This window comes from Acanthaster planci, linkage group LG07 (genome assembly GCF_054643075.1).
Source record: "Acanthaster planci isolate LZ-2023a linkage group LG07, COTS_SCS, whole genome shotgun sequence".
In the NCBI taxonomy this organism is placed as follows: Eukaryota; Metazoa; Echinodermata; class Asteroidea; order Valvatida; family Acanthasteridae; genus Acanthaster; species Acanthaster planci.
Genome location: NC_141783.1, coordinates 12,153,300 through 12,179,529, shown reverse-complemented (window position 1 = coordinate 12,179,529; position 26,230 = coordinate 12,153,300). Strand labels below are relative to the sequence as shown.

Below are 26,230 nucleotides of genomic sequence, written 5' to 3'. Positions count from 1 at the left end.
GTAAATTCAACAACATAATGTATGTCAATATTTACAACCTTTGTAACCTGTGTTTCATTCATAACAAACGACAGTTTAAAAAATATGTATTTCTTTACCTGCCCACTGGGCATGTTAATGAATGCATTTTACCAGCCCGCAGCAGTTCATTACTACTGTAGAATTTGTACACCGGTCTAGTACAGAACTAGGGTGGAGGCCTTCGTGTACATGGAAACATTTCTCTGTACTTCCTTTATTGACTAAACCGAAAATTTCAGAAATATCTTCGAAGTACATGTACATGTACCAGTACACGTGGTGTTTGGGCTTAAATGAGATTTTTGTAAATGGGTCGGCGTTGACAGAAACAGACAGCTTGTAAGAATGTGTGGGTTTGCACTCTCCCAACACAGAAAGTAATGTAATTTACAAAACAAATTCCTGAAGGTGTTTGGATGGGAATCTGATCTGTGGGAACGTGTAATAACTAACGAAAATGGTCATGTGTTGATACATGTGTGGGGTGTATTGTTTATGTGAGCTGTGTACATGTGTATTGGTATAAATATATATGACCCAGCACATCAAAATCAGGAGTAAGTCTCGAATTGACTTTTTGAGATATGTACATGGTCAGAAAGAGAATTTCATAAGCTTTCAAATGGTACATATTACAAGTGTGTCGATGGGAACCTTTCATACAAGCACTTCCAAATACATAAAAAAAACTGCCACATCGATTTTTCCAACATTTCCCCACATCCCCACTTTACAGGGCCGTTACATAACACGGCCTCAGTGACTTATTCCTGATTACAATGTACCGGGTCACATAGGAGTATGTGTACACAAAACAAGCACAAATCAAAGGCAAGGGACTACAGTGTTTAGATACATGATACATGTACATTTGTACATGTGAAGAGTTTATATGCAACAACAGATCAGTCCAGTTTCTTACCTTTTGAGAAAATCAGCTTTTGAATGACATAGGACCCATTATTTTGTGCATGGATGTAAATGTGGACTGCTCATCATATCTTGAGAAGGTTTGAAACTTTAAATTTCGAAAGAATTTCAATTGTTCTGAAAGAAATGATATAAATCACAGTAGATTGATGTGTTTTCTCCATTTTTGTAAAAATTGACTTTTAGCTGCTTTTGTGTCTGAACTTTTGATGCGTACATAACACATGTGCAAGCAGCAAGTACTGTAGTTTTACATCTTAATACCAATGCAGTGAGACTTGCATTGGAAATGGCATGGAGTAAACCAGGATTTGTCGCTGTGATTCGAAGAAAATGATGAAAACAAATTCCAATATAATTTAAGTTAGGTTGGAAGTGAAGCAGTGATTGAAAACCTAGTGACACCTTTGTTTACAGAATTGTGCATTGTAGTCATGTGGTGCCAACTGCCAAGGAGGTCTGTTTGAAGATACAAATTCAGAAGAAAAGAACAAAATTGATTTATCTCAGAACTGTGGAGCAGTAGCTCTCATAACTGTTTGTGACCTTTAAATTTGATCTGCTGCTACCCGGTTAATGTGTTGTCAGGGGTGAGATTTGTCAGGATTTTTCCTGATTTCAGGACCTTTTTTATTCCTGATCTCAGGATTTTTCAACCAGCCTTTCTTAAACTGTGGGGAAAAAAGGGAAATGGGTATTTTGAGGGGCGCCTGTAGGCAAATACAAATGTGGTGGGGGTGTAAGGGGGTATGCCGTAGATCCTACCCTGCTGCAGGGCCCGTAAAACCTCTGGTAAGTATTTGGTGGACATTTAATTTTCCTGGTCTGCGTATGTGGAAAAAAATGGGTTAAATAATATATGACATCTGTTGTGTGTAGAAGGATTGAGTCGAGTCAGACTCCACTGGTACTGAGCTGGTAAGTTTTGTAAATTTCTGGCGAAGTAGGCCTAATCCGGTCTTGATTTTAATTGTGATCAGTTTTCTTTGTTCTTGCTAAAACAGTACTCTTCCTGCCATCCTGTCCTCACATTTTATTTCAGTTGATAGAATCGCCCTGGTGAAGTGGGATCTGCATACGTTGAGTTCACCCATAAGTGTACTTTAAGAACAATGCACGGGGAAGTAGTTTGAGTAATTGTTCTCCAGCAGTTAGCCAATCGGTGTCAAGTGTGTTTAGATAACCTAGGGAGATAGATTAAACTGCAGTGCACTGGGTTAAGGAAATAGAAACGGTTTGGGTGAACGTGGGGAAGTTGTTGAAACACTAACTCAGTTCCGCACTTTGTCTCATGACGGGATCAGTAACCCATGAAATTTATTGAGGAGTTCCCCTCCCTCCAAGAACTTTTTTGCTCTTTGGGGGATGGAACTTGTTGGGTCATACACGTTGCACAATCATTGGCAGATAGCAAAGTATGTTCGGTATCATGTACGCATACATGTACCATGGACAGATTTACCACAGAGTAAAAGTTATGAACTCTGGTGTCAGTTACCCCCAGATGATACGTGACAGACACGTAAGCACATTTCTTGCTGTGCGCCTAGCTCTTTCATGTGGTTTTGTGCTGTGATTTTGTACACATTTATGAAAGTTTGTGAATGCACCATACAAACCAGTGCCTGCTTGCTTATTGGCTTTTGCAACAAGTTCTCGCAGCGCCCTCTTTGGCTGTGCACAGCATCAATTGTACATGTATACATGTTCATTCATGAAGGATCTGTCTTCAGCTTACCAAATATCCTGTTTTTTTTTATTGAATGTATGGTGGTACACGTGTATTACGTCTTCCCTTCGGATCTGTGAGTCACTAGTGTGTAGCCTACACATACATGTACATGTACCGTACTTGCTGTGTTTTTACAAGTTGCTGAAACCCACAGTTCATTTATAGAGCTACAAGTAGTGTTTATTCGGCAAAACGGACCTGAGCACTACAATTTCTTCCTTGCATTATTCAAGATGGTCTTGGTTTTGGTTAAAGGCTAATCTGGCTATTTGCAGATTTCATACTTGGCGTGAATGCTCCACTTTGCAATGCTCCCTTCTGTACATGTCCTGGTAGCCTTCATTCATTTGATTAACCTGGTTTAAATTAATCCACGTTCTGTATCAAATTGTCAAAAATCTCCTGAGGTTAAAAGTTTCCCTCAAATTTCCCTCAAACTGGTTCTACAAACCTGACTGAACTATATGAAAGCATATGTACAGGTACATTGAACACTTTACAGTTCTGTAGTTGTTAATCTATTCTTGTCAATGAAGTTGAGTGAACATGTGTAACATGAGGACTTGAATATGCTGTATATTGAATACCCTGTCGCCTGTCTGAACATCATTTTTTTAATGTGACAGTTCTTCCTCGTCCTTAGAAGAGCATTACCCCTGAGTCCTGAAACACTAAACCGGGATCCTGTCTCATTCTGTACTTGTGTCCTTATTACCAGAATTGAAATTTATAGCAAGTGTGCCACATCTGGATCGATTTCTTAAAGACACAGTCGGGTGGAACTCATTGTGTTGGTTTTGTTAAAACTCCTACAAGTTTTTCAGTGCTTCACTGGTGGAGGATGGTTAAAATTTAGAAGGTTTTTTTTTCGGGGGGAGGGGAAAGTTGCTTTAATGTGATCTCTACTTGAAATTTGTACAAAAAGAGCTCAGTGTATTTAATCCGGAAATGTTATGCTGAAGGCAACTGCTCTGTACTGTCAGGGATTTCTTTTAACCTTTCTGTGGAGATTGTATGTTCTTTTCAATTTTAATATTGTGTTGTTTCCTGGAACATTTGGCTTCAGGTTACAAGGGGGAAAAAAACTCACCTGGTATGGCACCAGACTGGATAAGTTAATTGTGTGAACAGATTTATGGTCTGACATATTGATAAGAATGGAATCGTGCCTGATTCAGGAAATGATTGATTACTGAGAAAAGTTTGTCAAGGAAATGTTTTCTATGAGAAATAAAAGTTGCACAAAATCGCGGGTTTTTTTTGGGGGGGAAGAACAGGTCATATGTAAAGCATATTAAACTTGTGAATTTGTGATGAAGCAGATGAAAGTGATTCATTGAAGGCACAGCAGTCCTTTCAGACTGACTTCATGAAACTGCGTCACATACAGGAAGTGATCTTTCAAATTTTTGTGATCCAAACAAACCAGTGTTTAAAATGTCCGTCATGTACATGTACGAGTAGGTCCTGTTCACTGGTTTACCGAAGAAAAATCAGTTACAATTCTATTACCGCTTTTCCCATTGAGTGAAGTGTAAAAGAATGAAATGATGCACTTCAAAGCGTTTCTAACCCTTAGACCTGCTGAAGGAATCAGATTTTTAAAATTTTCCCTGACATTAGGAAGCAGGTTTGAGCATTATATCATGGAAAAAGAGCTGTTCTCTTTCCTGTAATTCATTCTCAAGGAAAATACCTCAACCATACAGATACCCGGTGTAGCCGGATTGTCCTCCATTCACCCTACACTGAACCTCCCTCGGTTTATCTTTCATGTACTTATTTACTGTCATTTGACGACAGCACTTATGAGCCAAATGTGAGACTAGGAGGGCATGCTTTAAAAATGGGAAAACTTTGAAACAGAGAGACTTCTTCGTGCGGCCTTATTTCAAAATACAACCATTGTGCATTTTATGGCATTGCTGAAATTTCCCGTCCATTTTTTTTTTTGGGTGGCAGCTTGAATTCTTTCAGTTCAAGTTGTCCAACTGTAGGATCCCGGTGGTATTCCTCTTGAGCTTCAACATCTGGCTTTTCAAAATGAATTCAAACCCCCTCGGCTGTCAACTCAATTACTAGAAGATGTATCAAAGTCCATCTTTGCCATATTGGCCATTGTAGTCACCAGAGCCATCTTTAGAGCATTGCTCCCCAGTGGCAGAGGTATATTATGACTTCAACCAGTTAATGGAAAGTGGGCTACGTTGGCTTTCCAAACGGTTTTGAAGCTTACAATTCTGCCTTATATTACCAATTTCGTAGCATTGCTGTATTTCACACAGTTTCCATGAATAAAGCTTTAATCATGAAAAAGAAGTTACTGTGGCCAAAATGGCAGTCTTCATTCAGGTTTCATAAAATTTGACTCTGTTCTTTCTTATTTTCAGATTGATCAAATTTGAAATAAAAATATTGATTTACTTCATTTTGCATGACATCACTGAGCTTTGAAAGTCTTTGTTGTTTACGTGTTTGATTATTTTTTCTCAGTTACTGTGTTAAAATTATGAGTGTTCCCATATCCATGCTTATTTTTTCGAGGTTTCTGTTGTAAAGTCGGGGTGCTGTTTATTTGCTTTGTTGTTGAAGTAAAGCAAACCCCTTGCCTCATGTTTATTTGTGGTTGGAAGGGGCTTGTTGGTGCTCCACAAGGCTTCCATGTGAAAACTCTAGAAGAGCATTGCTCATGATTGAGATCTCGCACATCGTATATGTGCAGTCAGCCAATTTCCATGTCAAACTTACATGTACTTTGCTTTTTGCTGCATTCTTCACTGAATTTTTTCCTTTTTGATGAGACTCTTTGTTGTTTCAGTGAAGCATGACATAGGTCATTGGAGAACATCAGTAGGCATGCGCAAGGTCGTCTGCATCAACGTGGTCTTACACTGACTCACTCATACTGAACCTGTCTGAATTTGCACAACCTCGTGTGTTTTGTTCTCAAAAGACCTTGCTTTTTTGTTCTTGTTCAGTTTAATTGAGGCGTAATGCAGATGGTACTTCCCAAACTGGTTTTTGGAGTGATGTTTCCATCCTTTGCTTGTTTTTAACCCTTCAGAGTTCTGCTAGAGTATGGTATCGACATAAACAGAGAAACACCCAATGGGACAGCTCTGCACGAGGCAGCCTTAGCTGGAAAGTCGGAAGTTGTCAAACTACTCATTGCTGTAAGTAATTTAACATAGAATGAAAATCCCCAAGAGGTGCATGTGCACTGACCAAGGTTACTTCTCTGTGCTCTCCTCAGACTGGAAGATGCTTTTGGTAACCTTAGTGATCATTTTATTGTTGGGATAATTGTTCTGCTCTTTACGTATGTGGTACCTTCAATCATGAATCCTGCACGTTCTTTGCTGGCAAAACTCTCCTTAATATGAATACACGTATATCTAGGAAAATGGGTTAGAGTTGAGGTGTGGGCAGGGTACATGTACATGTAAGTGGCTGGGTTTTCTATTTAGAAAGCAGGAAACAAGTGAGGGTGCTGATTTGGTAAAAACATTAAAACTTCACAATACGGCTAACCACTATTGAGGTTACCATGGAAAGGCCAATTTGTTTTACCGTGTCTGAGGGAAAATGTTAAACATGATTCCTTTTGCTGTAAGAATTGGACCATTCGTTATTTGCGATCAAAGTGTGGATTTTGTGTTATGTGAGGATGAATCCATTTATGAAGCTGCCTCTTGCCAAATATAAAGAACAGATTATTACTGGGGAAGATGTCGACCGCGAATTTGTAAAAATGGCCTCATTGCTGCACGTGTTTGGAGGTTATCTTGTGTATCCCTCCACCTAACTGTGGTATTGTATGATATGATTGTAGTATAATTCCATCAAACGTTGCCCTGGATTTTGCTGTCTTTGCTGTCTTTCTTGGAATGTTTTGATCAATATGTCTGAACATTTTGGGGGTGAAAGTGTAATGATAGGAACGCAGAATGGCCTTGCCCCTTCAAGAGCGCAATTCCAGAGTGGGAAATGCGAAAAAGTTTGACAAATTCTCTCAGGGAAACAAAATGTCATACCTGGCCATTCCACAAACAAACAGATCAGGTAATTTGTCAATGACCTTCCAACCCAACCGTGACTATCAATCTTTGTGAACTCACACATGTTCAACACTGTTGTACCAAGTGCACTATTCGTGTTGCTTCAAGTGTCTTGGACATACAAGTCCTCAAGAACACTTGATGGGATGGATATGCTTGTATTTTGTCAATACATTTATTTTTATTAAGCAGCTCTGGAACAGATCTATGTACACTGTAGTCTGTGAATCAACGATGAGCAAATTCTTGTTCAGTGTCAAGCTCCGTTGTTGCTATCCGCTCCGAGCAGAACAAAAGAGGACATGTTTTTTTGGCACTCACCGCATAGGCGCGCCATGAGGTGCGCACATACCGGTATATATGTATAACTAATTTATTCCGGCTTGAATGGTCTTTGCGTACATGCAGAATGCGTACAAGAACCTGCTTGTTACCACCTGTCTTTCTTTTTCGCGGATTGGGGATGCACTTCAACTCGGGGTGGATAACTCTCTCGTAAGGCCCTGTTCATACTGGGAAAGTTTCATTTCAGAAACACAGTTTGATTACTACAGACGACCTTATTGGAGAGCTGAGTGGTGCAAAGACATTGGATTGTCAGAATGATGGTACCGGTACATACTAATAATGATAATAATAATAGTAATTTAAATTACCGAAAATGGGTCACTCAGGAGACGTTCCCATAGGAACGTGCACAAAATTTTTCAAACTTTACCGTCCCATAATCCAGTATTTCCTAATCCGATATTAACCAAACTTTGCATGTTTTCCTTTCAGACGCTAATCTATCATCTCTCAAAATGTGGACAGTAAACATTTTCCTCCTTTTGGTAGTTGGAACATTGGGGAGACATTGAAATGTCTCCCTAATGACCGATGTCTCCCTAATGTTGAAAAATTTACCACAAAATGCCTCCCAAGTGACCTATTTGGAAACATAATCTATAGCATCACTTAAAACTGAATTGTCAGTGACGCCTCTCATTATAAATACTAGTGAGATAGAAATGAGCAAAGCATTATAACTACACGTTATATACCGTACACATTAAACCTCTAAACAACATCCCAAATGCTTCATTAAAAAGATAGGTCTTAAGATTCACTTTAAAATCAGAGAAAAGTGTAATTTGTCTGAATAACACAGGCAAGCCATTCCATAGCTGAGGGGCACAGACATTAAATGCTCTATTTCTGGCACAGACTTTCTTTTGATGTTTTCATTCAAGAATTGGAGCTGAATTACTTCTAGTTTGTCGTTACATTGTTTAAGTTGGAGACTGAGATAGGTAGGTCTAGTGCCCCAAACGGCTCTGAAAACATATTTTGAAAATTTTAATTAAATCCACTGCTGAACAGGGAGCCAGTGTCGATGGTAAAGAATTGGTGAAATATGTGTTCGTTCTTCCTAGTTCCTGTTAGCAATCTAGCTGCTTGATTTTAAAGCTTCTGGAGATGATTTAAGACCATAATGCATTGCCAAAATCCAACTGTTACGTTCTAAAGGCATGGACAATGCTAATAAGAAGTTTGCTGGGCATGCAGATCTAACAATAGCAGCCTGATGCAGTCTGCAAATGTACTGTATGTACTGCAGCACCTTATGTGCTGGGACCAATTTCGTGCAGTTGCTTTGTAGAAGAGATCGTGCCCGAGTTCACTTGGCAGTGGCTTGAAATCACGCATGAGTCTTTGAATAATGGCTGCAGCCACTGTCCATAGAGTCGTGTGCATTTTTGAGCCGCTGCCAAGTGATTCAGCTTGAAAATGGATGTTCTTCGGAAGTGAAGCAGTGAAGCATCACTCATGGATATCACATGACATTTCCGGCTTGTTACCTGTAGTTGGTAAGCATATTTTTATGTGCTTAGCATGCAACATTTGCTTGCTCCGCCATGAGAAGGACCCTTCTTGGTTTGAGAGATATTTATGTACATGTACATGTACATATATGTGGTTTCTTAATAAAGTACGTGTACACTATCCTTTTCATTATCAAAGAGGAAAGCCTCTCCACGTCTGTGATTCTTGACAAGTACACACTGGTTCTGCCAGCAAAAGTGCTCTCTTTCCAAGAATCCTTGATTTCATTCCGGAATCCAGTAACCCATCATTAGGCCTGGCATCAAGAGGCAAAGTGTCTGAATTGTCTCTCGGCAGTGTTTGTCATTCATGCCGTGTTTCTCACCTCTTGTCCTCTCCTCGCCTCTTCTGTACCCGGCAGAGTGGCATCGACGTCTACAAGAAGAACTCTCACGGCCAGACGGCACTTGATATTGTAAATAAATTCACTCCGACCAGAGCCGCTCAGGACATCAAGCAGCTGCTCAGAGGTGAGTTTGTCCTCTTTTGGAGGCTCTTTATGGGAATGTACATGTGCACGTGAGCTACAGGTGGAAATAAGATGGGGGGGGGGAAGCTTGGGAGGAAGGATGCTGTGCATAGGTTTGCACATTAAAGTCTCTACTCAGAGCAAGCCAGAGTTAAAAAAAATTGAAAAAGACAAAAAACATTTAATTTTGGGAATATTTTAAAGAAAGAGTCTGTTATTTCATTGACTCTAGAAATGTTGTGTGAAAGGGGGATATTCATTATTTTTCGGGGGAGTTGATGGGAGTTTGATGTGATGGCCTCCCCAACTCAAGAAACTCTCTCTGCCCTAGTATCCATGGAGCTCTTTCCTAAATATGAGTGTCTGTCAGTAGGGAAGTCAACAAAGTTTCCCTGAGGCATGGTGTATGTGACAAGGACTGCCTGGCTCTTGGCCATGCTATGAGCATTACCAGTGAGGTGGAAAATATTGAGAAACCTTTTCTGGGAAAATTTAATTTGTTTGAAATGGCTTCACGGGTTGTGTCCTCAAGTGTGCACACACTGACCTAGATGTAATTTCTGCTCAATATTTTGATCTTAGAGAACAATATCAACCTTACGTTACATTTTTTAAAAAGTATACTGGCTAAAGGAAATGTGTTGCCTTAGTTCTGCAGTTTTATGTAAAAGATCTGTTGATCAAGTTGATTGCATCTTTAAGTGATTAAATTATAAGGGGAAAAGTCAACCATTTTGTGGCAACTTCTGTGACAGGCCCATGCACATGTGTTTACTTGTTTCCTACTTCCCTTACCTTTATTGTTATTCACCTTTAACTGTCCCAGACCCTACAGAATTCACCATGGGATTTGTTGGACTTACCATGTACATGTACTGGTACAGTCCCTACATGTACAATGTACGTAGTATTGGTACATGTACGTATAAAGAATTTTTCTATTGTTTCCTGCAAATTGATAGATTTCAGAAGATTCAGGAAGAATTTTTAAAAACACTGAGGGAGGTGCATGCAGGGTTAATGTTTACCTGGAGGTACTGATACATGTAACTCAGTGTGAAAATACACGAATGGTCTCAAGTAATTGTGTTTGAGACGAAGTGTTTTTTTTTCTTTTAGGCACAGTCATGAAGAGTACAAACTTGTGCCTTATGTCAACATGTGATTAATGTCAAACTTGATCAATACTAAATGTCATAAGTGGCAGTGTGGAAAGTGCAGAAAACTTGATTATTAAACACGACAACATCAGTGCACCATCATATTGAGATGTTGTGGATCAGCTGTGCGAAATTTACAACTGCCTGGTGTAAATCCTCGTGACAAACTGCGACTTGTGTTGCAAGTGGGCAAGAAACTGTTGAAATGGAAGCAGTAATTGGCGTCAGTGTTGCATTGATTCTGATGATTAACATGTACACTGGAACCACTTGACATCCTAATGAGGCGATTCCCCCTGTCTGTCATCAAGGGGAAGAGCCCAGCGCATGGCTCAGTTCACTACAGGTGTTTTTGTCACCTGTGAATCTCTTTAAGAACCAGCAACAGGTGGAATCCATTCAGTGGAAATCCATTCTCCCCTCTCTGACACTGGCATTGTTTAGTCTGCAATTACTGCCATGGAGTCCAATGTTAATCACTTGTCATCCTCGCCTCCTTCCCTCCAAAAGATTTCCTTGGAGGAGATATCTCAGGGTGATGGAGATAATTTGTCAGGCGACAGACTCCAACTGGAACTGAAACCTGATGCCAGGGCCTAATTTCAAATCCCCCTCTCTTTTAACTTTTTTTGGGGGGGGGGAGGGACTAGTTCTGTTCCAGCTCTCGGAAATCACTTGGCAAGGCATTTCAGTTGTCAGTGGGTCCTCCCTTAATGTTTACCAGAAGTGGGTTTTTTGTGTGTGTCGTGCTTAGGCTTTGAGCACTTTCTCCGCCACTTAAGCCCGTCATGCTTTGGTATGTTATGATTTCTGATCAGAGAGATGTAGGTTAATGTACACAGGTACTCCTACAATGCATGACACAGCCAGCAGAGTTTTGGCATTCCTCAGGAATGTACATATACATGTACTTGTTGTGTTGAATTCTACGCAGTCAGCAAGGTCATTTTGCGGAAGGAGCAAGATGAAATCCCCTTTGATTAATGTTGCTTCCAATTCTTTTCCATTTGCTTTAGACTCCATTGGTGGTTCCCAGGCTAGGGCGCTGCAGGATTACGTCCGTATACACGACAGATCAGCACTCTCCTTCAAAGCGGGAGACATCATATCTGTAAGTTCTTCATCCTTTTTTTGTGTGATATTTTTGTTTCCATTTTTGTAAGGACGGAAGTCTTGTTGAATGCAGGCACTGTGGGATCTTTGTGACTACTCATTTATCCAGGGAATTTGCAGAAAAATTACTTCCTCTAAATCTCGCACAGACGCTTTGTAGACTGCTCAGAAAAACTGTGTGAGAAGCTTTGTTCAGTCTGGGAATTTGGCGATGGCTTTGGACTTGATTTAGTTCATGTTCCGATGAAACCTTGCTCTTTTGAAAAAAAAAAATTGATTGCCTGTAATGTTCAACCTCAGTCGGAGCTAGACTTTGGCCAAGCTCAATCAGTAACCACTGATTGATTTCCCTTGGTGACTCCCTTGCAAACTCATGCAAAAAATATGCATGTCTGTCCTTGGTACCAGGGCAAAATTGATCGGTGGTTGACTTTTGGTTACCTATCAAACCTTTGGCCTGAGATGGAGTTCAACCTGGTTATAGTGTCATTATTGCACAATAGAGGGCGCTGTGTATAATAACTGATGCAGTGGTTTTAATCCTTAACCCTTCCCTCATAGTATGTGAAAAATTTGCTGCTCGAAAGTAGGGTATGTGCAAGCTGTTACTGTGTGAGCTGGGTGAAAACAAATTGCCAGAATGTTCTTCTGTTGGGCACACAAAGAATTGCATCAAACTTGAAAGATTTAGGACTGTTTAGGACTTATTTTTCTTTTGTTTTTACAGAATTGGAACTATGCAAGTGGATACTGGGATACTTGGAGTGATTTTTGTTTGAAATGTTTGAACGGAGAATGGGAAAAGTGGATTTTAACAGGCATTGAATGTTGCTGAATTGCAAGATTCAGCCGTATAGCATTTGAATGGCTGTGTTTAATAAATAGCCATTCAAATGCTTGCTGTTACCTTCTTTGATTTGTTTTTAGCTTTGAATGCTATTCTTTATCGTCTACAAAACCACAGGTTCTGGAACGAAACCCTGATGGAAAGTGGAAAGGTTCAATTAGCAAGGGCAACATAGAATCTATCGGTTTCTTCCCGTCGTCACATGTCGAGCTTCTGACAAGACCCGTCTCCACAAGTAAGTCAATCTTTGGGGTTTTTAGGCAACTTTGCTTGCTAGGGATTTCCCTGTTGTTTGATCTGTGGACTAATGCAGTCATCAGTGTTAGAAGCGCAGACATAATATAAAGTATGGACTTGCAATGCCCTTCATCTGCCCACACAGGTGAAGCCACTGGCGGCCATCTTACTGTTCCAAATACAAAGGCTTGCTTGCTTTCACACGGATCTGAATATCGATCAGTGATCTTAATGCTGGTTCGCACCATCCAGTATGTGGATTATGGTGTCCGTAAACAAATGATGGATCACTGATCATGATCCGGATCCGTGTGAAGCAAACATGGCCTTTGTATTTTGCACAGTAAGATGGCCGCCAGTGGCTTCAGTCAATACAAGAGCATTGCCAGTCCAGACTTTTTTATGTAGCATCAGTAGTCAGATGCGGTTGCTGCGGTGGTGCCATGCTCATGTGCAGGTTTGTCTGTGCAGGTCATATGCCTCTTTGACTCGCAGGTATTTACAACTTCCCAAAGTGTGGGCATGCCTCGTGAGACGTGCGTTGAGTAGTGGCGTCTCCTTGAATTAGTATTTAATCCGGGACCTTCTCAACAGATTTTAATTCTCTGGCCCTTGTGCAGTCCGATCCGTAGCATCCAGTTGGTGGGAGAGAACCGACTTCAGAAACAGGAGGTATTGTTTCTGTTGTGTGACTCCCATGCGATGTGATGCATTCATGCAGCGACTGACATCAAAATGACAAAATGTTCATTTGCATTCTGTGCATACTGGCTGGTTGCCGGTTGTGGACTGTACAGTTTTCCTCTTGATTTTGACTTTGGCTGTGGGACTAAAAGCAAGTTTGATTACGGACCTTTGCGTTATGTAGGGCTGGTTGGTGTTGTACCGATACGTCGCACCTCAATGTACATGTATGTGCTAAGTTTGATGAGCTGGTGTGATTACATTGAGTGGAGCCACAATCAAGCCCTCATCCTTGGGGAAATCATGGGTCTGGCTCCCAGCTGTCCGTATTGTTAACTGGCAGTATGACTGCCTCAGTAAACTAGTCCTAAATAGTTGATTAGACTGTTGTCCACTCCATTGATCAGATTAGTTGGTTTGAATGGAAATCGTGAGTAGGTATCGTAAGTTGATGGAAAACGTTTGATTCAAGATATGCTTTGGGACTTGTTCCCATTAGATGTGCAGAACTCTTCAGAAAAATACCTTCTTGAGTTGAAGACACTCACTGATGGAATGTTCCTCACTTAAGAGGCTCAGAATGAAACATTGCAGATATTTTGGAGGTGATTGTATAATTAAAAGCAAAATCTGCTTTCCGTTTTAAGAGCCAACTTACTTTGATTGTAAGGAGAAAACCACGCGGTAGCTTTCTCATTCATTATTATTTAATGGTGTTCTGATTACAGTGATAATTTTGCATTGATGCAATTCTGAGTTGGTGCAAAAGTTTCCTTGATGGAAAACTTCCATTGTGTTCAACTGTGAATTAAGAAGGTTTCATAGGAAATCTGATACATTAATTGACTGCTTGGAATGAACCAACATGCATGATTCTCAAAGCCCTCACTGTAGCTACGATAGCCCCACCATGTGCCCGTAATGGGCAAGGACATGACTCTCTGCCCTGCAGACCACCTAAGTGATCAACAGTGCCCTCTTGTGGCAGTATCCAGCCAGTTTGTGAACCAGGCAAGTGCATGTGTGCACATCTTATCATTCATTTCGGCCGGCTAGCCGGCCCTTGGTGTCTTTCCTCATTCCCAGCTTATTAGAAATTCTTCCACATTACGATCATCGATCATCCACTTCATTTAACACAAATATTAATTCCCGGACGCAAGACCAGACCGCTGTGGGTCACCGGGAAGTTATAAATAAGTCCTGGGGTCAGGAGAGTGTTGCCTCTCTCGCCAGGCATGTGCGGCACATTCCTGTCATTCTAGAAGGAAGAAAAAACTTTTCCCCGGATCAGAGAGGAATAGACATTGTCGACAAGACATTTGGGAGATCTTGGCTGGAAGTTGGGATAAGTTATCCGACTGCTATCTGGCTGCTCAGGAGACTAGCTAGACTAGCACTGGACTAAGAGCACTTTCAGTTCCTCTGTGGATTGTTTAACTTGTGATGGGCTGATAGGCAGATATTTGTTTCAGACGTATACAGTAAGAATGCCTACCAAGCAGAAACATTGGCAGTGGGGTATGTATAATTTGTTGGTTGTATTTATTCTTGTTTGAGTTGACAGTGACTGATATTCAATTGAGACAAATGATGGCCGGTCTACTTTTTTCCTGATCAGATATTTTGGTAGGAAAAGTGACAAGTGTCTGTCCTGAGCCAACATGATGGGAAAGGTGTACTGGCAGAAAATTGAAAGTTGATCGTCCCGATGATCAATAATGTACAATGGGATTTTTTCACCATCTGTCAATATGCGATAATCAGGGGCCGTTTGACCACCATTTGACTTATAAAGAAAACCAACAGTTGTAAGTCTGGTGTTTCCTCTTCAATGGCAGCTAGCTATGGGATCTGAACAAGCAAATTTCTCTGTAGCAATGCTTTGTACTGGCTGTGGGGCCGTGCAGGGAGAGTAGCAGTGGGCAGTGTGATTTTACATGTAAAAGGGAGACTGAAGAATTGTTTTTCCTAGAAAGTTTCTCATTATAAACCAGCGGCACTCAAGTTCTTAATGATAATCTGCAATAATTGTATCACAGTGAAAGGTCTTTTTTTGATCTTTAGATCTGATTCTTGCTATAAATGTGCCAACACACATCCTGTCTGATAAAATGTACATCTCAAAAGAAGTTCCCTTTTAAATCCCATCTCTCGAAAAATGTGTGTCTGCTGTCTGGCAAGTCCATTAAAATGCCACATTTATTGAATGCATTGTAGGAGTAGCGTACATACACACTGGCATATTCCCGGCAGTCTGTCCGGAAGATGATCAGGAACTTTCTGCTGCCAGCCATACATCATGGCATCAAGTAAGAGTACTTTCCAGAGATAAGAGGCCCCACATAGCCCATAAGTTCAGCGAGGTCACAGAAGAGAGATATGGGCTTTGTATGTTTGAGGCAGGCAGTTAGGTGCTTGGGTAAAACAGTCACACAGTGACACGGCTGCTGTTGGTGTTGTGCATTGGGGATGCTTAGTCAAGCTTTCTTATTGGACCTGACATTGAGGATATCTTCAATTGTGAGTCCATTTTCAGGAGGTTTGCATCCTGGTATGGGTCGTCTGGGGTCAGCGTTGCAGTTGTTCTTCAGTGTGCTTTCTTTGTGGTAGAATAGAATCAGCAGTGAGTCCAAACAGACAATTCAGGTGCCCCTTTTTGTGGGAGTGATGTTTCATTCTGATTTAGAAAAAAAAAAAACCCGGTTTGAGACCCTGTTCAACATGTTCGAGTCAGATTCGGAGAAATTGATTACCGTGCAAAAATGTGCTCACTACAAAGCAAAATAAAACAAAGTTGAAAACAAAAAGACACTCGCGCAAAACAAACAAGTCCTCCCCTTGAAAGAGTTAATGTGACACCCCGTCCGTTATTTGGGAGATTCCCATGTTTACACGCATATTACAGTTGACATTACAAGTGTTATTCTTTCTTGCACTCTACATGCGCCATCCATGAACATCAGCTACCGCAGGTATTTTGGAAATGTAAACATGGGATCATGAAACACTTTTATTACTTTCCAACTCTTCTGAGAAATGGTAATGTGGCATTTGTTTTCAGTACAGTCTGAGTCATGTTCACATGAATGCGTACCATGCCTGTGGTTTTAAAGAAATGTTGTGGAACAAATCTTATGGCACAGGCTGGTGTGCTGGTTTATTTTTTTGACGTGCTCTGCTGGTAGGGGGATCACTCCCCAAAATGCAATGTAAATCAGGCTGCTTACAAGATAATTTAAGGAGAAATAAACAAATACAGAACAAGAGGGAAGGGGGAGAGGATGGGATTTGTAAGCCTTTCACCAGCTGCCGAACATGAAAACCACAGTGTAATACTGCTTCATGTAGGAGTTGTGGCAGGTCAGACTTGCTGTCATCACCTTCAGCTCCAAATCCCATCGTCCAATGGGAGTACTGTACCATGACCAAACCAGGGCTACAGTGTACGGTGTACCTTCTCAACGGGCAATGGGCAAGCCATCAATAACGATGATTGTGTGGGGAGAAATGGTCCAATTGGGGATCATTTCTCAAAATCCTGACTGGCGTTTGATGTGTTCATTTTGTATTGGGTATTGAATATTAAAACTTGAGATCAAATTCCAGTTTGCTGACAAAGTAAGGCTATTTCAATGAGTTTCATGCTGACAATATATCACAGTTGAAGGGTTTTGTACTTAGGTTGTGCATAAATGGGTCTGTTTGGGCTTGGAGGCTTTTCACGGACATGGTGAAGCGACAATAGACAAGAATGACAGACTCTGAAATTTTCGTGATGGTTGTCCAAATATCAAATTTTCGTTATATTCACAATATCGAACCTTTCTGAATTATCCTTGATCCTGCACTGTGTGGGAAAACGATGGCACATTTCAGGTTCTTTGACTTTGAAGAAGAATCAAGCCCCATGTAAAGTGATAGTGGCGGAGATGCCCCTTCCTTAATTTTGCAAATCTTGAAAGATTTGGGGAGGCTAGGACAAACCAATGCTGTTCAGGTGACTGATTTCCATAAATACCAGTTGCTGGAGATCTGTTTAATTTCTTGGTTGGAACATTTAATAATGGGTGAAACTGCATAAGTTTTCTATGTGTGTTAGTAAACACCGACTCTCCCGCGCCATAGTTGTGGGGACATACACTCGACATGTCACCTATTTTGTGGGTACTGAAAACGTTGTGGGGACTCAGAAATGTCCTCACAACCGTCAGTTCAAATTTCCCTAACAAAAGAACTTGTCCCCTGAATGCAGTGAATGCCTACCCATGTATACCTACATGTACATGTACACCTTCATATCTTTGTTTCTCATTTTTAACCTGAAGTGGCCCCATAAATTTTTCAAAGAAAAAAGTTTTTCAACCCAGTTCCGACCGTTGACAGCAGCAAATTGGCCAAATGCTGCTGGTTTGTCCAGCAGTTAGTCTCCCATCTCAAGATACCACCAGTGCTTGACCTCTTTAAACCCCACTCGCCTCAGATGATGATGGATTTGTCTTGATAATGAAGAGGTCACTCTCTGTTTGGCATTTTCTCCACTGTTACAGCACAAATAGCCATGGTACAGGTGCCATGTTGGGATTACCTTACGTGCTGTGGACATGTTTTCTCTTCCTTCGTGTGGTACATCATTGTTTGGGAGTTACTGCCTGATGGCATATCGATCATCGTTATTCTTGAGTATGATTGCTGAATGGATATGGACTACAAGTATCTGATAAGGCTGAGACCGCTCCATGCAGTTCAAAATAGGAGTGGTAAACTTTCTCCCTTATTTCTGCTTTTCAACCAGAGCTACGTCTTCGTGATTTTTTTTGGGGGGGGGTCATAAATGAGGGAACCATCCGAGATCTGCTTATGGTGGACAGACATTTAACTGTCTAGTGAAAAAACAGAAAAGAACAGTTGCAGTCATAACGGATGTGCCTGCATGCATGCTTTGTTGAAAAAGACGGCCCTCTATGAAAACAGAAGAGTACCGTGGATGTGAAACAAACATGATGTTGGAATCTAGTAATGCAGACTGGTATCCTGCTTTCCTCCCAATTGATATGTGATTTCTACTGTCATACTCGTCTTTGCCCCTTGCCCTCAGTGGCCAGCATTCTTTACCTGTCTCGTCCTTCATCTCTTCGTGTGTTTCCCTAGCTTATATCTGGTCTCCTCCTTTATTCTGGTCTGTCCTTTGTCTCATCCTTTCACTTCCTCCGCCTTGTTCAAGCTGTACATCACTTTTATTCCCATCCCTTATCACTGTCGTCTTGTAGTCTGCGACTGTCCGCATCTGTCTTCTCTTTCCTCTTCTCTGTCTTCAGTTGGTATGCAGTCTCTACCTTGGTACCTTCTTACCCATCCTCGCCAGTGACATCCTGGAGTCAGCATCTGTCAGCATCTCAACCCATCTTCTCCTTTGCCTTTGTCAATCGCTATGCAATCCCTGCATGTTACCCATCTTCGTCACTCACATCCTGCAGTCAACGTCTGTTCCCCATCTCATCTCGTCTTCCCCACCCTCCTCAGTCGATATGCTGTCTCTGCCTTCAAAACTGAGCCCCATTGCTGACATTCTGAAGTCGGCATATCTGCGCTTGCCTCATCCCATCCCCCCCTTACCATCCTCAATCGATATGCCATCTCTGCCTTCAAACTCAGCCTCATCATTGACATTTTGAAGTCTGCATCTTTGCCCGCCTCATCCCATCTCCCTCCAACTCTTTTCTCCCTTGTGGCACATCACCTGGCTCCTAATGATGAAGAAACATCCAGATGCTATTTCAGTCGGGCTGGCCAGCAAAATTGGTCTGAAACTACACATAGCCCGACCAAGCAATATGTTACCTCTCAGAAATAATCATTTCTTGGAACTCGTTCAAAAGTCTGGTCAACTGTGATCATTTGCTAATTACTTATGGGGGAGGGGTATGGCTGATTACTTTAGATTTAATTTCCAACACTGATCCTGCTGAATAGCCAGAGACATTTGTCATTTGATGTCATCCCTCACCCCCCAAAAAAAGAATTCCTTGCAGGCATTGTATGTGAAACATCAAGGACAGGTAGGGCCCTGAACAGAATTATATTGGAGACCAAATTTAAACTCTGTTGCATCGTGCATTGTCAGCATTTGTGCATGACATATACCCACATACGTGTACATGTACTTGTTCTGTACTTAGTTGCAGGGACAAACACACGTCATTTCACCTCCATTTTATTGGGACCGAAAACATTATAGGGACACAGAAATGTCCTCACAACTCAGTCCTACTGGTAATTTACCCTAACAAAAGAAATTATCCCCTTAACCCAGTGAAGGCCTAGCCACAAACACTGAACACATGTACACACGTAGTGCATGTTCAACGTACATACGTATGTTCTGAGTAGTATACAGTGTTTCAATCCAGCATGTAATTTTTCCCAATGGAAGTCATTGTGCTTTGGTAAGCATGGATTGCATCCTTGGCACAGGTACATTGTATGATAACATTTCCTTTGGCACTTAGCCCATGAGAAGTTTGCGTGCAAAATATAGAGCAGTGAGTGGACAAAAATAATGGAAAACTTTGATCACAACTTATGAAATTTCTGTGCCAAACTTACCAAAAATTAAACTTGTCCCGGTAATTGTCCTTTTACTTTGCTCAACAAACCATTTACCCATTATCTCCTCGAGTCTCTTGATATGAAATACCAGATTTGATACTGAGCTTTTCTTTCAGGGACTGAGAATTGGGAAACACCACGGCCTGAAATATAATCATTCCATCTGATATTTTTTTTCACAAGTGGATTTGAGGGCTCCAATTCCAAAGTCGTTTTCCTGGCTGAAATGGAGAACTTGAATGTGACCCCAGTCTGACCTCGGTGGGAATAGGGCCCCTAGCCTCGTTCGGAAAAAGCAATGCCATGGTAGATCATTCCTGAAAGAAAAAATAACCGTTCCTTACTCTTTTTTTCAGTGGGTGTTTATTTCTGTCAGACTTCAAGACTTCATAACACTTCCATCCATGTCATTTGTGCTAGCCCCATCAAGTTTATTGGCTGATTTGTCAAGGTGCCTGCTCTAGTAATCAGGCGGTCAAGGGTTCAAGTCCCTCTGAGGCTAATATGTTAATGTAGAATGTTTCTCCACATGTGGTACAGGGGAGGGTATGTTATCGTCGAAGGCCAAAAAAACCATGCCCATAAGAATCTTGTCATTCTCCCTTCCTCAGAGTTGAGTTTGTATGCAGAACTTTATTGAATCATTCCAGATTGGGGATTTCCCTCGTGGTGTTTTCTGGGCCGCTTTATCCCCCCCCCCATAATTCATCTAAAGCCATTAAAAATGAATCAGCTCAATAATATTTGGTATGTCTTTCGAATAATATGTCAGTGTAAAAACCTTGACAACACGATTTGTTATCCAAGCACAGAATTTTAGGTTTTTACCTCACTGTGAATCACAAACCACATGCTTATAAGTGGTTTTCAAGGACATCTCCAGATATGATTTTTAACTAGTTTGGAGTGGGCCTCATTATTATTATTATTATTATAATCCTCGGTGTTGGGAGTCCTTGAGTTTTCTCCACGTGCCCACCTGCTGCTCACCTCCTGGTAACAATAATCATAAATGCAGATGGGAATCCCATTTTGGAGGGACTTGTAGATGGCAAACATTAATCACCAGTTCGCCCACGCAGTTGGTGCAAGGAGGAGGCAGGTTGCAACTCTGTGCAAGCCTGTGCAAGTGGAGATACATGTATGGGTAGGCATTCGTTAAGGGGACAAGTTCTTTTGTTTGAAATTTGAACTGAGTTGTGGGGACATTTCCATCTACATTCCGTGTTGCGTAAGGAGGAAAGACAGGAATCTCATGTGGACTTCAGAGCCATGGTGATGTCCCCTACAGTACATGTAGACCAATGCATTGCTTAAGCCTGTGACAATCTTCAAAATGGTCTCCTCATGATCGTGACTTCACTTGGAAAGCATTTCTTGGTGAAATTTACGATGTTTTGTCGTCGTTGGTTGAAGAAAATTGCTTCTCTGCTGTGTTCTTTTTTTGTGTCGGCTTTGGTCAGTGCAAGCAGATGTTCTCCCATCATATGTTGCAATGTCTCGGAGGACATATAAATCTCTGCAGGCACTTCAAGTAAACCTTTTGCAGCTGTAAGTTTCCCCTGTCTGTGGGGAACATACACATGCGCATATGCCAAGCCAACCCACAACAGGCTTGAAATATGACAACTGGCGGGGGAGAAAAGAGGAAATGAAGGCTCCGTATTATGTTTTATGTCATCAATCAAATGTCAAACCCCCACACACATGGACAGTTTCACTGGTCCCGGGGATAGTTTTTTTGAATCCCACTTCTGCAACCAAGGGAGTATCAGATCCCCATTTGTTGCTTAGTCCCCTTTAACTGGAGTCTGGTCTTGATCTCTGTTAACTGGTACCAGGTGTCCTGTTTTGAAAGGGGGGGGTGTTGAAACATTTGAAGTTGTAAATTACATTGTGAGCAGTTGTGATAGGCTGTGAAATGTGAGAGCAGTGTGTTTGGCACCCGAAGCAGGGTAATACATGTAATAGCTTGTGGGGTGTGAATTTCATATTTTTTTCAAGTGCACTGCAGTCTGAACACCATGCTCAGACTGACAACGCCTGAGCAAGCAAGCAAGAGTCGCTGCAAATTACAACAAGTGTTAGTTTTTCCTGAAAAAGAAAAAAAAAGTTGAAAAATTAAAAATGTCAGAATGTTTTCAATTTTGTGAAAAAGCAACAAAACACATTAGTTCAGAGAAATTGGCCATTATTCAAAAAAAAAATAAATCATAATACCGCCTGTCCTTGATGTTTTTTCCCCCAAATCTCTTCCTTTTTTGGGGGGGGGGCACTAAAGTAAACCATATTTACATGTATTTATTCATTCCTCTTTGCTCCCCTCAGGCACTTTTAAGTGATGAACATTTTAAAATAATATTAGTCTAGGACACTCAGAGAAACATGCATGCTGGAGAAATTGCTGCTGAGGTCTCTGCCCCTCGTGTATGAAAGGCAGGTTCCTGGGGCAAAGCTAAATGTCCTTGTATCCTGTTTCAACTAGCAGTCTGGTTGCCAGATGGAGTGATTTGTCCTGTAACCAGGATACTGGAGCTGTGATTCTTGGTATCCAGGCCAAGTTATGTGCATAAATTTGTTAGGGTTGACGTGTAATTCTAACACAAAGGTACAGTACATATAGACATGAACAAAAGAGTCTTTATTTGAAGGGGGAAAGTTACTTTTGTATTTTGGATGTGTACTGTTCTCAACTTAAAAATAATCATTTAAATGTTTTAGCAGCACTGCGAGCTGCCGGTAATTAAGACCAAAGTAACGTAAACTTTCAGGTTACAGAGGCTTATGTGCAGAAACATCTAATTAATAATGCCTTCTGATCAGAATCTGCTAAGATGTAATGTACATGTATTGGCCCACTGGCATAGCATTATGCCGACTGCAAGCAATGAGCCCCTTTTTTGTACATGTAATTTGAATGCCGTCTTGAAATTTGTTTATATTTAAACAACATCGGGACATGTTTATTCGGAGAGCTGTTTCCTCTGTAATGTCTAACACTGATTTACTTTACATGTACATCTAAAGGTGCGATGTAGCCAGTCAGAATTGCCGTTTGGACTTTTCTTGCACTCGTAAACTTGCATGGAAATGAATTTTGTTGCCCTGGTGACGGTTTAAGTATCAGAGGGCTTCTGATCAAAAGCGCTGTAATCTCAGACACTTCATATGCCCTCTGGGGGGAAAGGAAAGATTACAGTTGCACAGGGGATGAATTGGGGGGGGACCCAATGTTTTCTAGAGGAGGGAAAAAGCAATCAAAATATGGACAGGAGATTTGAAAGGACTCCATTATGTTCTTCAGTGTTGACATTGATACTGTGGATGGCCATAAGGAGAAGCTTTTGAATATAGAGAGGCGATGTTGGAACATCTGTCTGGTACCTGTGGGCCTTCTGTTCAGTTTCTCATACTCAGTTGTGCTCTCTTTGCTGCTGCACTGAATGTCTTCTTAGTTTTTGCACACAGCTCTTGCTTCTTGGTACATGTATGAAGATCGTATAGTTTGTTATTTTTTAAGATATATATTTATTAAAATCTGCAAATGTGATGACTTGGTATTTTTACCCTGTGTTAATTAGGACATTGAGTGGTTACCATGAACTTTTCAGGAGCAAAACATTTTGCCCGGTGTACATGTAAGCTTCAGCAGTTCTGGAATTCTATGAAAATGATTCTGGTATTATCTGATGTAAGGGAGAAATGCATCTTCCTGTCACCATTCTGTGGAACTGTCTCTGAAGCTCTAAGAATGGTGTCAACAATTATGATGCACAAAATTTTGCCGGTGGTTAATTTGTAATAGATGGTGTCTGCTTCAGCCCCATGTGTGATGTATTTTTTCCCTGAACACCTACATGTACATATTTATGTACATGGAAACACCTGTATTTTTGCATACTGATGCTGGGTTCGTGATCCGAACGGTCCTTGGAAGAGGCGTCTTGATCTTCAAGTGGACAGGCCATCCGTGGTCGGTCGTAATGCACGTGCTTCCTGAAATACAATGCCGTCAGTGGACGGCACAGGACACACACTCTCTGCGGATTGAAGGACCCAGCAGGTCGGCCGTGCCGTGCTCTGGTTGGAATAGTGAGAGAGAGACTGGCATAATTGCCGGGGACGTTGCGTGTTTGACATGAAGAAATCTCAACCGACTGAAAAATGGCATTGAAAATGAAATATAGCAGGAGAGAATGGAGGAAAAGGGGCACCTGACATGGAAATAGAAACATGATTGGATAGATGATAGAAGAAGAAAGAAAATTGAAGATGAAAGGATTTGGGACGAAGAAGAAAGAAAATTGAAGATGAAAGCTTGTCTCTTAGAATGTGTGGAATTGTTTTTCCAGACAAATTAAAATAAAATATGGAATGCCAATCGTCATTCCAACTCTGCTTCTGAAACTCCAGTACATTTGTTATTTTCAGAGATTTGTCGTGGAGCTCATATTGGGGGGAAAATGATTGCCACAGGAGAGGAAGATATTTGTTTATTTCCGTATTGGAATGGAGTTTCCTGAGGCACATATTTTCTTTGCATATTTTCTGGTTTGCTGGATGGTTAATGAAACACCGGAAACCCTAATGAACGCATTGACCAGGGAAACCCTCGTGGCAAATGGCCCCTTGATATGGATAATGCAGCCCCACTGTGCCGAGTACCGGTGGTAGTTTCCACTCCTTCCTGTATCTATAACAATATCCCTGTTTTTTAATGGCTTAATTCAATCACGTCCGACAATTGGGGTTTGGTTAAAAGCAATGGTAGTCTGTTAGCTCAATGACACCGCCAGTCCACCCCGGATAGCTTGAAGGCAGGCTCTGCCTTGTGGAGCGTGTTTCCGAAGGAAACTTGCCGTCATTCATCGGCACTTGGACATGGCTCCTTCTCATTGATTACCAATTTTTTTGCCTGTTTACAACTTTCAATGTCAAGTACAGGTGCCAGATTCTCAAGGATATTGCATGGAAGCCTTTAAATTCACCATTTAAAATGGACATGCCCATAAAAGCTCTTATGGTTTTCAGGTCACTTTCTCTAATTATTTTTATTTATTGTATCTCACGGGCTCACACATCACTTCAAATGATGCAGGAACACTTCCTCCATTTGAGAAGAGCTATCAATTTGCCACATAAAATATGCACGAGAGAATATAATTTTTTCATAGGCTATATATGCCACTACCTGCACAGTAGCTATTGGTTCAATAGCAGGTGCATCAGAAGCATAGGTACAGTCATTGAGCGTTGACTAATAAGATGACAGAGCATAATTAAATGGCAGACCTTGGAGTCTGAGGGAGACCTGGCAGGCTGTCCGCCCTTCAGACAGTAGAGAATACTACAGCTGCTCACATACGAGTCGTACTACTTCTCCCACAATACTGATATTCTAAAAAGTGGTCGTTGAGTCCATGAGTGTAAGGGTGACGGATGGCACCTACAACCTTCAGTTCTATTTCCAACTACAAGTAAAATATAACGAGTACACACATACAGAAATTATAAAGCTTATTTATTAACATGTATTAGAGTTGCATGATTGAGCAGGAACCAACTGCCAGACGTCATGGTTTGGTCCTGAAGGTACTCCGAAAAACTTTCTGGTCCAAAAAAGAGGCCTCCCCGTAAAATTCCTTTGGGAATCCTCTAGGGATTTTTCCTGTGGCAGCCACCTTCACCTTGAACTTTGCGAGTGTTTGTAGGGGGAGAGGGGAAGACCTTTATTGGATGTGATGTGGGAAAATTTTCATCAGACCGTGCCCTGGGCAGGGTGAAGTGGTCACTTGATGTCACAGTGCTCTGACTTGTGGTATACGAGAACTGTGCTAGATGTACATGTACCTCTGTGAATATGCACATGATGCGTTGTCCCCAAACCAGGCTGGGGTGGCCAGACAAACCTGACAGTTGTAAGCCATTACTGGACCAGAGGTGTGGCCTACAAGCAGTGGAAATTCACCGCCGTTATTGTCCACTCCTCCATACACTTTGTGCACAAAAATTGTTCTGTGATCATTTGAAAAAGCCACTCAAACTTCTTTGCACCTTTTGAGACAAAATGTTTTAAACACCCTCAATGTAAGTCTCCTTTTTCTGGTCTCTGTCAAGAAAAAACAAAAGAAAGAAAAGTACATGTACTCCTGATTTGTTTCAACTTTAGTCATCTTTACTTGGTGAAAATGAAAGACAGACAAAGGAAGGAGATGTAGGACAGAGAGGTAGTTGGAGTTAAAATGAAACTTCTTCCCGGAAATCAGGATCGGTGCTTTCTGTTTAGTTTTCGGTGACACTGTGCCACAGTTCAGGTTGTATGGGTGTTACAACTTCCTTTGTTGCCAGTGCTTCTTTGTTTTGTCATAAATATGATTGATATGACCCACATTCAAGAATAAGACACAGGAACAGTGCCCTCTGTTGATGTGAATCACCAGGTAGCATTTGTAGCTAGAAGGGACTGCAGCAAGTTGAGTGCAATTAATTTGGAACCCTCCTTAT

At 41.3% G+C, this 26,230-nt stretch overlaps 1 protein-coding gene across 7 annotated transcripts in view; it reads left to right on the top strand.

Annotated features, from left to right (window-relative positions):
- The window catches only part of LOC110981774 (uncharacterized), a 118,638-nt gene that overhangs the window by 46,078 nt on the left and 46,330 nt on the right, over positions 1-26,230 (top strand). For 5 of the 7 annotated variants that reach the window (XM_022239653.2, XM_022239652.2, XM_022239651.2 and 2 more), the window contains exons 6-9: positions 5,748-5,856; positions 8,969-9,077; positions 11,253-11,347; positions 12,314-12,431. In XM_022239653.2, coding sequence (XP_022095345.2) covers positions 5,748-5,856; positions 8,969-9,077; positions 11,253-11,347; positions 12,314-12,431 — 431 coding nt within the window. Of the gene's footprint in view, positions 1-5,747; positions 5,857-8,968; positions 9,078-11,252; positions 11,348-12,313; positions 12,432-14,156; positions 14,639-26,230 lie in introns of those variants that run through there. The other 2 variants (XM_087138639.1, XM_022239656.2) reach the window with 1 other exon arrangement.